At 34.9% G+C, this 13484-nt stretch overlaps 3 protein-coding genes across 4 annotated transcripts in view; 1 reads left to right on the top strand and 2 right to left on the bottom strand.

Annotated features, from left to right (window-relative positions):
* Positions 1-2035, top strand: part of LOC105161804 — a 3325-nt gene extending 1290 nt beyond the window's left edge. Inside the window, exons 3-4 of the mRNA XM_011079621.2 lie at positions 855-1097; positions 1732-2035. Of these exons, the coding sequence (XP_011077923.1) occupies positions 855-1097; positions 1732-1768 (280 nt within the window). The 3' untranslated portion in view covers positions 1769-2035. The remainder of the gene's footprint in view (positions 1-854; positions 1098-1731) is intronic.
* Positions 1910-4458, bottom strand: LOC105159174 (GDSL esterase/lipase At4g10955). 2 transcript variants are annotated; one of them, XM_011076153.2, is made up of 3 exons: positions 4227-4458; positions 3513-3650; positions 1910-3305 (listed from the first exon to the last, which is right to left on the bottom strand). In XM_011076153.2, the coding sequence occupies exons 2-3, from the start codon at positions 3614-3616 to the stop codon at positions 2342-2344; spliced, it is 1068 nt and encodes a 355-aa protein (XP_011074455.1). In that variant the 5' UTR covers positions 3617-3650; positions 4227-4458; the 3' UTR covers positions 1910-2341. The 2 variants fall into 2 exon arrangements, with proteins under 2 accessions (XP_011074455.1, XP_011074447.1); XM_011076145.2 differs by having other exon boundaries at positions 3513-3641; positions 4227-4456.
* Positions 6752-11292, bottom strand: LOC105159167 (UDP-glucose 4-epimerase GEPI48). The gene is made up of 9 exons (XM_011076132.2): positions 10979-11292; positions 10145-10194; positions 9728-9863; positions 9538-9639; positions 9111-9338; positions 8726-8804; positions 7710-7792; positions 7341-7432; positions 6752-7029 (listed from the first exon to the last, which is right to left on the bottom strand). Exons 1-9 carry the CDS (start codon positions 11159-11161, stop codon positions 6936-6938), a joined length of 1047 nt encoding a protein of 348 aa, XP_011074434.1. The 5' UTR covers positions 11162-11292; the 3' UTR covers positions 6752-6935.

Genomic DNA, 13484 nt, shown 5'->3' with positions numbered 1-13484 from the left:
AAATTAAAAGTAGTCATGGGGGTTTGAAGAGGTTTAGAAGGATTGGTTGGTCACAAATAGCATTTCCCTAAGTTGATATTTTAACTATATCGGTGTAAAGCTGGAAGCTTTGTTTTGTCCGAGGACTTATTATGAGAGAACTCTATATCTGCAATTTTATTCATGTTAATATAAATCAATCCTTTCATGAAAATTGAAGTTAAGCATGTTAGAGTTTATCTCCTTTTGCCGTGGGGTAGTCGAAGATTTCCATCTATTAATCTTCCATTTGTCACCTACGCCCCACTAGGAGATCAGTTCTCTTATTGATTTGAACAACCCAACAGACGCAAAATATAGTTTTTGATGCAGCATATAAAATTTCAAGTGGACCGAACTTGATTCATGTTTTATTGAAGGAGTCTACGCTTTTGGATGTTTTTGGTCTGTTAAAATGATCAAAGTGGATAAACTTATCCAATGATTTTAGATTTTTCAGAAGCTTGATTTGTGTTCTATTTTTTGTTACTAATTGTTGGTCGTTTATCAGTTATTAATAATATTTGAATGGTTAAAATCTGCCCTATGATATTTGGACTGTTTCACAATTGTTCAACTGAAAAAGAAAAATTAAATGCCATGTTTGATCATGTTTCCATTTCAAGGTGATAAAAAGGTTTATTCATACATAGGAAATTAATTTAACATATCTAAAATGGAGGTGATCTCAAATCTGCATGCGAGAAGCTCAAGTAAGTAAGTGGAAAGGTGAAATTTTGTTATTCATTTATCTTTGAATAAGAGCTTTGCAATATGTTGCCTGCAATTAATTGGGGATGATGATCATCTTTTTCTCCATGTAAAATTTTCTAAAGGGGTTGTAAGGCCTGCGGAAGAGAGGAGATTGAAAAGGGTTGCAACGGTGAAGGAAGAATTCAAGGTGGAATTGCTACAGTCCCAGGTTTTGGTTGGTGGCCGATAAAAGCTTATCGGCCATGTCCTGCATATGTGGCATCTGGTGGCAGGTACAGACGAAGTGGGCAAAGCATGGACGAGGTTGTCTCCGGAGGGGGGGGCAGAGATGCTTCAGCCAGAAAAAGTGATGGAACTCCATCAAGGTAGCAGGTTATGCTTCCTAAATACTTGTAGCATTCACTTTTGCCGCCAAAATGTACACGAACTTTATAAGGTTTCAACTGTCTGAAATTACAACCTACATCCTCTGGGTGAATCTCTTGGGAGTTCAAAGTCCTGACCCTTATCCTCTGTAACTGTCCTAATTTCTGAAGCTGCTTAAGGCTGAATTAGTGGAAGAAATTGCAAACATGCCTTTGACACGTGAAGTTTTTCCATTTTTGTTTATTTGCTTATTAATTTTGAAAATGTAAACTTGGGGACCTCAATAAGATAATTGGCTTGCAGATCTAGTCCAATGCCTTGAGTTGATATGCAGTTTCTTCCAATTTCCTTGACACAAACATATCCTTTGTTGTCCTTGTGTGATTAAAAGTTGCTAGACCTTTCTAAAGTCTTATATATTGTTTGTTGCTCTTCCTATGCTTTTCCAGGTGAGCTTGTGTTATGTCTTATCAGCATTGTGTTTGTGATATGACCACCAATCATCTTCTGGCTGAACCACTACTTCGTAGTCTAATTGTGATTGTTTTCATGTGGATCAATGATTGTTCATTAGTTACTACAAATTGAAGGTTTACTCCAATCCTCATCTCTTTACCTTGTGACATTTTCCAGCAAGAAAAAGGAAGGACCCCGGAGATTCAAGGGATAACCCAATGAGGCCATTTTTCTGCCTTGTCCTTGGAGTAGCGAATACCAAACGAAAATTGTTGTAAAATGCTTTATTGGTACTACTTGGACGGTATAGTCATTCTGACAAGATATACGAGTTTGTTCTGTAGTTTTGCTGCCACAAGAAATATGAAATTGTTTCTTACATCAAACCTTACCTCTCTCTTTCTCTTTATTCTTTTCTTAATGCTACTTTTGTATTGCAGAGTGTAATATTTTTCTCTGTATATGATCGGTACAAGATCACTGTTAGGGGCAATGTTTTAGTATTATGTATTGCGATATGTATTTTGCATTGTGATTGATCCTACACTGACATGTTCGATTAGTTGAAGTCTTTTCTTATGGTTTTCCAGTCCTTCTAATGGGAGACTACTGAAGCTGAAGGCAGAAAACTGAGATGAAAAACCGCCATATCCATGCAGAGGTGGAGTGGAGAATTACAATGATTTTATTTCAATCTAGTTGCACTTTGAGTACAGTACATTTCCAAGTTCAAGCTAATGAGGGAACATTTTAAACAATGAACTAATTACAAATGAAAGAAATGCAGTTATCTATAGTTGTAAGTCTTTGAATCCAACAGCAGATCAGGTCTCCACCACTGATGAATACCATGAGCATCATAGAAGTCTCGTGCCGGGGTTACGTTCACCGTTAGATTTGCTGATGGTATAAGATGCAGAGGCTCTTCTGATTGCTTACCCATTGCATTCAACAGAAGACCCCCGATCGAGTGTTGGGTAGCCAGCCTTTCAATGGCTCCTGCTCCGATATCCTCCATTTGTTTTCTGTGCTCAAAGTAGCCAATATACTCCGAGCATATGTGATCAGCCGGGTTGACAAAGAGACATGGCAGCCATGCAGACAAGGCAACAAATGTACTCCCCGAACTGTTTGTTTGTTGGTTACTTTTCATGGCAAAAGCAAGGCCTGCTGTAATCACGCTGCCTGCAAACCGTATCCCGTGCTTCACTTTTTTGTCCTGGATGCTCTCAATTGGGGCTGAGAAGAACGGCGGATTAAACAAGAACGCTTCGAGGAAAACACCCGTCTTTGCCATGTTCTTGCCAGCAAGCAGTGCCATGGCGGCCCCTAGGGAGTGACCGGTTAACCAGACATTGGAACTTTCATTTGTCGCAACAATATGCCTGACGGCTTGCATCCCTATCTCAAATCGAGAGGTTTGATGCAGCCCGTTTCTGACTATGTGGATGTCAAGCTCAAGGTCTCGTGTAAAGGCGTCGCCTTTGGTTATAGTGCCTCGAAAAGCAATTACATAGCGTGGAGCTGAATCTTTGCCGTCTGAGTTTGTGGAATTGAGTTCATATATTGCACCAAACACGCAAGAATCAGCATCGTCAATAAGCTGCGAGTGTAGCTGAAAATTGAAAGACTTCCACCAAGGAGGAGCAAGGGCTTGGCTCCCTTCTCGCTTTTCTTGGCGATCTCGTTCCAAAACATACACACTCTGAACCAAACAAGCTGCCACAGACCTTCGGTGAATGGGATCTTTCCTGTAAATATATAGGTACAAGAATCATGGCTTCTCATTTTGATGGTGAAATGGTAAATTCAGTTGGAATAGCTGTTGCAATATTGACAAGCAGTATCAGTTCATTGAATGAAACGACGACAGCAGGAGATGATGGGAAGACATCTCTTGTTGGATCTGCATCCTTGTCGATCTTGTAGACATAGAAGTATTGAGTTTGAGGTCTTACCAATCAACTGTCGTCAGGTGCAAAGGCCCGCAAAGGTCAAAATTTTCTCTGTCTGATGCAATAGGACCTGAAGGATCAGCAGTACTCTCGCTTTCTGATGCCATAATTTCTTATTTATTCTCCTCGGACCTGCATGAACTTGTAAATACGGACAACTTAGTCATTTTGGAAGTTTGTTCATTAATGCAAATCCTAGGAGAGTTTGTATGACACAGAGACATTATAATACTTGTATCGACAGACTCAGACAGCAAATACAATAACTTGAATCACTTAACTTCCTACCCACAAAAATTTCCCTAAAAAAGAAAAGATGAAACCTTCATCTCAACTAAAGTTCGAGAGAGAGAGAGAGATGGATCTAAGGTTTTGAGCAAGAAAGTGGTTGTGTAAAATAGAAACACGGAAAATCAGATCCCATCAAATTTCGTTTAAGCATGATCTTCCTTAAAGCCGAATCAACCCAATGACATCCAATTTCCAACAGAGGATGTCAGAAACACTACGAACTGAACAACCAATCACAAACAACAGACACATCACAGAGTCCTCAAATCTTTGTCCACGGGGACAGAACACACAACACAACAAATAGCATGACACATGAACAGAAACAACATCCAACATTGGTCAATAAGCTTCAAGAAATCAAAACACGTATCGTGTCCGAATCTCGTGTATACATTAACATCTGACCAGACAAAGAAATCCCACCTCCGGGAAGGCGCCAATTTTGTCCTATTTTCCCCTCTTTAGAACGAAGGAGATGAGGAGAGCAATCGGCGGTTAAAAGTATGACAGCCCAAGTTTTTGTCAGAAGAAAGATTTGCTTTTTCAACGTCTCTCTCTCTCTCTACATCTACATCTCTACTCCGCCACCTATTCTAACTACAACGACGGCGACGATCTGTACGCCAACATTATTGCTTTTTTTCTTTCTTTGCACAAGCGAATAAAGAGCGAGTCAGGTGCACGCGCTGCCTTAATTATACATAATTTCCCTTTCCCTCCGCCAAAATTTGAAATGCCCATCTTATTCATTCACACATTTTATTATTATGAGATAATTAACTCACCCATTCCCCTGATATTTGATATAATTACATATAGACCTTCTATGAAAATTACATTTAGCACTCCTAAAATTTTCTTTTATTTAACAAATAAGTCCCCGCATTAGTCAAAATTCATTGAATTCGTTAATATTAACAAAAAAAATTGAAAAAATGCTATATTTATCCCCAATTAATTTATTACTAACTTATTGTAGTAATTATTCCTATTATTGTAGCTGTACATCACAACCTAAATTACAGTCACATTTTTCTGAAAATTTGATATAATTATTAATATTTTTTACTACACGCTCCTCTTCTAAAATTTTATATAATTTAGACTCATTGTGGTTTGTTAATATCAGCAAATTTTATGAATTTTGATTAACGGAAGGATTTATTCGTTAGTCGAAAACAAACCTCAGGATGCTAGACATAATTTTTCAAACCGCTACGTTTAATTACACCAAACTTCAGGAAAGAGGAGTGTAATTATTCATATTTTGTATTATATGAAAAATTATAATTATTTTTTTAAAAAATAAAAAATAATTATATAACCCATGTTTGAGGTGGAAATTACTATTATAACTTTATTAATTTTTTTAACAAAAAAATATAAAAGAATAAGAGTAAATAATTCATTTGATATATTAGTCCATAAAAATATTTTAAACATAAAAATATTTTAAAAAATTTTAAAATATTAATAAAATTCTAATTCATAATCTAAAAGTACATTTTAATCAATTTATCACATAAATGGGACGGTAACTTAAATGGGCTAACAAAATGAGTTCGTTATCAAACAAGACTTAAACATTAAAAAAATATTTATAATTTTAAAAAAAATAATAAAATATTTATATAATTATATTAAATTCTAATAAAAATAGCTTTAACTTTTTATTTTCTTATTCGACACTTAGCTGGCAAGTAACCATTCCTATATCAATTAATGCACCTACACATAAAATATTCTATGGAGTGTCATATCAATGGTTAATTGTGATATTATTAAATTGGCATACACTTTTGCAAAAGTGATTATTCTTTAAAAAAAAATAAATTAATTATAATTATTCTTGTCAGAAATCAGCAATCATACTCTGATCAAAATATCAAAAAAATAAAATCTAATCAACACCTCTATTACATTAGAAATAATACCTACTATTCAATAAAAATAACACGCTTACTATCCAACAGACACAATATCTAACGTATAAAATGGAGTTCGAACCCATGACCTCTAAAACTATAGTGCCTTAACTTCACAAATTAAGTTAGATGTTATTAGCAAAGCTAAAGGATTGCTTGTTAATTATGCAAAGAAGCATCTGGATGGTATTTGGAGAGTTAGTTGTAATAAACACAAAAGTTATAGGAGGAAGGAATTGTTGTCTCAATCACTCGTCAAATATTTGTACTTTAAGTCGAGGAGGTCTAGTTCAGTTGATAAAGTTGAGACCTCCATAATATGTGCAAGTATTGTTTATTGTAATAATATATGTTGGTTAGATATAACTTATTTGATATTATTGATTAGGGTATGACTGTTGTAATGCTCATTGTTAGATATTGATATTTGACAGAAATAATTGTAATCAATTTATTTCAATTAATAATAATTTATCGCTCTTATTTAAAAAAAAAAAACAATATTTCTCCTACAAATACATATCTATTTACAAAATTCTTTTTAAATATATTTTAAACACATCTTACAACACAAAAAGAAATGAAAAAAAATATTACATTATCTCTTACCATTATATGTTACTTATTAAATAACACATTATTCTTATTAGGATAAATTATATTGGCATTCCCCACAAATTACATAAACATTTCTATCTTTTTCAACACAATCTTTTACCTTTAATTACAACTATAGCCTCACAAGATGGTGTAGCTGTAATTTTATTAAAAAAACAACAAGTATTTGAATTTTAGCCTAATTGCAAGAAACGTTAATGTAATTTACCCTATTAATTATCATTATTTGGCTTTTAATTCACATTAAAAATTATTTTGATCTTAATCGGATTCATTTCATCTCATGTTTTCTCGGACGGACAAACTATCGAACAACCGCAGGCTGCTATTCTTCTTTTTCACCTCGGAGCTGGTTCAAAAATTACACACACACACAGAGACAGAGAGGGGGAGGGAGAGAGATGATTTACACAGCACAAGTGTGTTTGAATTTATTAAGGTTCTTCAAAACAACTCATGTTCTTGAATCATTCTAGATAACAGCCCAGACAGGAAAGACCTCTCATTCTCATACAATCCGGAAAACTCAGCCTGAATCAAACTCTTACAAAGATTTTTGGTACAAAGGCAATCATGGAGCAGCTCCAACTTAGTTAGTCGATTCCGGTGACTCATAGCCATACGGGTTCTTGCTGGCCCAATTCCACTGGTCTCGGCACATCTCGTCTATTCCGTATTTCGCCCTTCAAATATGCAAAAACATTTAATCATCCATCTGCAACTATTCTTGTAGCTTATAACCGCATTCCAAGTTAATAGCAAATTAGTTTATACTCGACTTGTAGTGGGAGAAAGGAGGCCGACAGATACACCCCCCTTCTACCAAGCATAGATACATATAAATGTGAGAGTGTGTGTGTGCAACATCGTGTTAATGCAGATGCCTCACTGCTATGGCAACGGTTCTCCATATAAATACCTTTAAGTCCATTATTTCACAAACAAGTAAAGTGATGTTTGCTCATGCAATGACTTGAAATAGTTGAACACTTACTTCCAGTTCAATTCACGCTCGGCTTTATCTGTTGAAGCGTATACAATCTCTGCATCACCAGGTCGTCGACCAGCCGTCACCAATGGAATTTTCTGGACAACCAGAACAGAAAATTTCATTGAAAGAAGAGCTCTTTACTTGATAATACAGGAATTATAAATGCGTTGAGAGTAAATAATCACAACTCCAGCCGTTGTTCTTTCCAGAGATGGTTCTTAGGTTGATTGTAGCAACCAAGATGCCACTGACATGGTGGGCTGTTTAATTCCCAATACAGAATCATAGGGTTTTTTTTGTAGATATGAAATATATTGATGTATTATAATTTATTTTTTCCAAAAACAGAATAATATTATTTCAAGATCTGACCTTTCCAGATGCTTTCTCAAATGCTGCTACCATTTCCAGTACAGATGTTCCCTTCCCAGTTCCCAGGTTGTAAACCTCACACCCTGCAGTTTACACAATTGGATCAAGATTAAGCGATAAAGACTCAGTGTCCGACTGAATTTTGTATTAGATCAGCATAGTAAATTTAAGGCGTAGCAAAAACTGCAACAAGGGATTTAGCAGATAACGGGGAAGTAACAGATTTACATTGTTTATTATAAGGTGCATAACCAACGGGAATCTCATCAAGGATTATACGATCTCCAGTCTCAAACAATGGGAATTGCTTATACCCACAAGAATCTAAATGGGAGTACAAGGATGCTAATTCAGGCCACAAGAAAATGCTTCATATGGTGGAAAAACTTGAAATGAGAATAATCAAGGGGATCAAAATAAGTTTTAACCGGTAATATAGTAATACCAGCATCAAGAATCTAGAAAGATGACAATTCATAAATTGTGAGCTATCATACTTCATAAGGCTCATCAGAACCTTCCATCATGTTAAGGCAAGAAGAGAAAGGACCCCTAAATTTTGAATATTGTTTTGTACCGGAAAATTAACTTTAGTTTGATAAGTCTCATAATTACTAAATCCTTGGAAAACATAATAGTGCTGAGAAATAAAATGAAGGAGATTAACTGACTTTAAAGTTTGAGATCAAGAGACGAGCAAGTTCAAATTTCATGACATACAATTACTAAAAGTCAATTATATGTCATGAGAACTGAACATTAAAATTTGAGTTCACATTCCCTTTAGCCATAATATACCTAAATTCATACCATTGGTATCAGTGTCCTGTTCGGGGGCGTTAAAGAAACAATATGAATATTTGATACTTAAATATTCAAGATCCAATTAAAGAACTCATCCATAGTCCTTTCGCAAGTTTAACACTACATGACAATGCAAAACAACAAGCTCAGCTTAAGGAGGGAAAAGAGTAATTCAAAACTGACAAAGGAACTGCCCCACTCAGAGTTCATACCTACAGAAGGATCAGCAAGCTTGTTTACAGCAGCAATATGGCCATCTGCTAAATCCACGACATGGATATAATCACGTACCTGAAAATTATAGATGCAGTTAAAGAAATAAATAAAATACAGACCATAACAAATGAATGATTTCTATACCACCCCCATCACTCCTGGTTTTCATGCTTTCACAAGAGGATAGGAAGACAAGTTGGGGTTGGAGATGGGAGTACATTTTCAAAATGAACCAGAAGGATGAGAATTGCAGCATGTAGACAGGTAAAATTTGCAGTATGGACATCCCAAATTCAGTAAACCAAGCATGTAGTTACAGGAAAGAGCAGGGAGTAATTAGCAACAAAGCCAAGAATCCCAGATATAGTTATGAGTATTTACCCCGGTTCCGTCCTTTGTTCCATAGTCAGTTCCAAAGACCGTAAGTGCAGGCCGCCTTCCGACAGCTACTTGTTGCACAAACGGCATGAGATTGTTTGGGATTCCACGAGGATCTTCACCAATATAGCCACTAGGATGTGCACCAACTGGGTTGAAGTACCTCAGCAATATTATTTTCCATGTCGAGTCAGACTGATAAATATCTCGGCATATCTCTTCAATGAAAAGCTGAAGAAACAAACTAACAGCACTTCAGCAACAACCAAAGAAAAAAAAAGGAGTAGGTAAACTGGCACAAAATGTGCATGAGCTTAAGTAACCAAGTCCTAACAAAATGGTCATGCTTATTTTCTCATTTTTTTGGAACCAGCAGCATCAATATCATTAGGTGGGCTTAGTTCTCGAAACATAGTAACTGAAAGGTCACCTTTGTCCGTCCATAAGGATTCATAGCACTAATGGGGGATTCCTCTGTGCACGGTACCACCTTCGGCCAACCATAAACAGTTGCTGACGATGAAAATACAAGCTGAAAAATGAAGAACTAGTTAAGACAAGAAAATGAAACTGATACAAATGCGCATACAATGTCTGTATTTCAAAGAATCTTCATGTACCTTTTTACATCCATGGGCAGCCATGACTTCCAGTAAAACAATTGTACCAATAAGGTTATTGTCATAGTACATCAAGGGTTTCTGCACACTTTCTCCAACTGCTTTTAATCCAGCAAAATGGATAACGGCATCAAACCTTCATTAAATACATCAGAAGCAACATGGTTTCAGCAAGTTATCGCGTTATGGAGGAATGGCCAAACATAAACAGGAGTCTATTTATAACTACTAAAACCAATATGCACAAAAAGGAAACTTATTTTCTGGAATAACTAATATATCGAACTATAAGTACTTCAACACAACAAGAAGAAACCACCACACCGTCCGTCAATCAAAGATCCTTCCCCACAACCTGTAAAAAAGCTCAGTGTTGAGAGCTAAAACAATAAAAAATACCACTCAACTGAGACTTACTTCTCAGAAGCAAAAAGCTGCTCAAGTGCCGGTTTGTCACGAAGATCAATCTGTAATCAAATACCAGGTATTTTAGAAATGGAAGTCAAAGCCATACTCGTAGAAGAAACATACTCTCTGAATAAATCTATTAAAGTTGAACTGATTAGGAACTGAGAATGTATATAAGCAAACCAAATCCCGCCCAGTATCTCAAGCAAAGTAAATTCAGATCACTATTCACCCTCTTTAAATCACCCAACTCAATATATGGTAAATTTCAAGGTCATGTTCTGCACCTAATGACAAGAAACTGTACAGATCAAATATCAACAACTAAGCAAACACTTTGAGAAAGATAAAAAGAATAGCGATCAAAAAGAGCAACCAAATTTGGAACTGCACACATCGCAATACTCTCATTAGCAGACACGCTCAAATCAACTAATACAACTGAAAGATCATAGATTTACTTCCAGGAAGGAAAAGTGAACAGATCGTGCTCGCTACAACATTGGCAAACGATGTTGCTTCATACACACCAATCCATCCAATTCAATATCAAATCTAAACTATCAAAAATCAATTCTTCAGTCACACATATATACGTCTCCCACATCCAAAAACAAAAGTCATCACAAAGTTAGTAACCAAAAAAGCACAGATCGGAACAAACAACAAACATTACGAAATCCCCAAGATCCCACTCATTACCATCACTCCGACCAGACTAACAAACCGAAGATCAAACTAAAAGCAGCCAAGATCAAACTTTGACACCAAACCCACAACTAAAAACACCAAAATCGGACAACCCACAAAAGAAAAAGTAAGAATCTGATGAAAGTAACGGACCTTGTGAAAGGTGAGATTTGAACCATGTTCACCGGCAAGTTCTTGGACTCTCTTGACGGCAATCTCGGAAGAATTGTCCAAATTATCCACCACCACGGCCTTGTAACCTCCCAGAAGCAACTGAAGCACCGTGTGACTTCCAATGTAGCCAGCACCACCCGTCACCAGTATGCTCGACGACATCGTTCAGTGAACAGGATATGAAGACCCTAAAATCAGATTCTTGGGCTGCTATAGACTCTTTTCGTATACAAGAATAACTAGAGCAAGCTCCGATCACAGTCCCTCCACACTATCACACACACACACACACATATATATATATATAGAGAAAGAGAGAGAGAGAGAGAGATACACGTGTGAGGACGACGAAAGAAAACTGGTCTCAGGCTCACTGTAAATTTTTCTTCACTGTAGTTTTCCTCTTGGTGGGTGGGTGGGTGGAATCTTTGAAAGTTACTTGTAGGGTGAAATTTTTGAGACGGATGCTGGTGGCTCCGCAGTCCGCAGTTGTTCGGTTCTTTTCTCGTGTACAAATGGTCAAATACATGAGAACACTTTTTCCTAAATTGTTTTCCACTATACGGTAGTTGTAGTAAATAAAAAATAAAAAATACGATAGTTTATAATTAAATTAATATACTACGCTTTCAAATTTTATTTAGAATTAAAAAAAATATTTTTTTATTATAAATAAACGATTCTACTTATAATATTTGATTCAGTAAAAATTAAACTCAAGTCAAATAAGTTGGACAATATATCAAGATTATTGATTAAAAATATTTTATAATTTAAATTCTTTTACTAGATACTTACGATGAATCAGATTCAATATAAATTAGTTGAAAATGCATACTCAATGCATAGACAAATACAATAATATTTTTATTAAATTAATAATTTGTTGACAAAATACAATTAAGTAAAATAAAATAGAGAGAATAAATAAATTTAAAAAAAAATAAAAAATATAATAATTTATACTGTATATTAAGGGAGAGCATCTCTTTGGTATCTCCCGTGTTTTTGGTATGTTATTTTTTTTTTCCACCCACTAACTGTCACTTTTTCCCTACTATCTACAAATAGCAAAATTTATTTTTTAAATAGTTATTTTTTCCTGCTATTCCAAATATTCTCTTTCAAAATTATTTATTTTTTTATTAAATTATTTTCGTATACTCATTTTTTCCACACACAAAAAAAATTAATACATGATATTAAATTATTTTAAATTTATTATGCACATGTATCGAATGTGTCACATGCAACTAGTTGAAATAATAAGTGGGGAGAAGTAGTTACTTGAATATGTAAATATAGAAAAACAAAATAAATAAATAAATTTTAAAATAAAACAAAAATAACTGACCAAATAATAAATAGACATCAAAACCACCCTCTTCAATTATATATAGTATAGATATTGGGATAAACACTAGTTATGTATGTATGTACGTACGTACGAACACATTATTATTATTATTAGGGTAAAGTACAACCGCCTCCCTTACGCTTAGACATAATTATAAATAACTTTTTGTTATTTGAAAAATTACAAATACTTCTCTAATTATAATGTTTGTTTAACAACTAGCCCATGTTCTTAGCCTCTATTAAGTTTTCATCAAATCTGTGTGGTGAATTGGCCAAATTATTTTTTTGTATTATATGTTAGAATTTGTTTTTATGTATTTTATAATTTTCTGAAATATTTTTATGGACTAATATTCTCTATAGATTATTATTTTATCCACCCTCAAAAGTTTGTATATAATTTTTTTTTTTAAAAACAAAAGCAGTAAGAGTAAAGATAGTATTGTTCACTTTACCGTTTAGGGACTACATAATTATTTTTTATTTGAAAAAATATTTATAATTTTTTAAATAATAAAAAAATATTTATAATTGTATCAAAACTGAGGAGGGGTACAGTAATTTGGGGCAGATGGATGGTGAATTAGAGTGAAGTAGCGTCATATAGTAATTAGAAGAGGTGTGAGAGAGGTGATGATGTATTGATATTGAATGATGTACTTAACCTAATGTTATATATGAATTGTAGTTTTAGTAAGTAATTGATTAGTAAATTATGGGAGGGATGGGCATCTTAGGATACCCTCAGCCTCTCGACAACCAAAACCCTAGATCAGATCCAATCCCCCATAGAATAAATTAAGTTAAGAAAAGCCTGTCTTTTTCTTTCTATGTACGTATGGGACTAATTTTGGGCATCATTTTTGTCCTTTTCCTCACGTGAATTGAGAATTACCAAGTGAAATTAGGGTGAAGAAATGATTGGTGTGGGGGTTGTTAGATGATCAATTGTCTGCCTAATTTTGATGCTTCATGAAACCAAAAGCAATTGTTCTTTGATTGTGACTCACTCTGTCCTCCTCCATCTCACATCTGCTTCACCCTTCATCTATGTATGTATTATGTAAGTAGGCAGAGGCAGAGAATAAATATAATTTACCTATACCCCCTTTCTTGCCCTTCTTCC

The sequence above is a fragment of the Sesamum indicum genome, linkage group LG1 (genome assembly GCF_000512975.1).
Source record: "Sesamum indicum cultivar Zhongzhi No. 13 linkage group LG1, S_indicum_v1.0, whole genome shotgun sequence".
Lineage (NCBI taxonomy): Eukaryota > Viridiplantae > Streptophyta > Magnoliopsida > Lamiales > Pedaliaceae > Sesamum > Sesamum indicum.
Note: the sequence above shows the minus strand (reverse complement) of the source record. Positions and strands in the feature narration are given on the sequence as shown.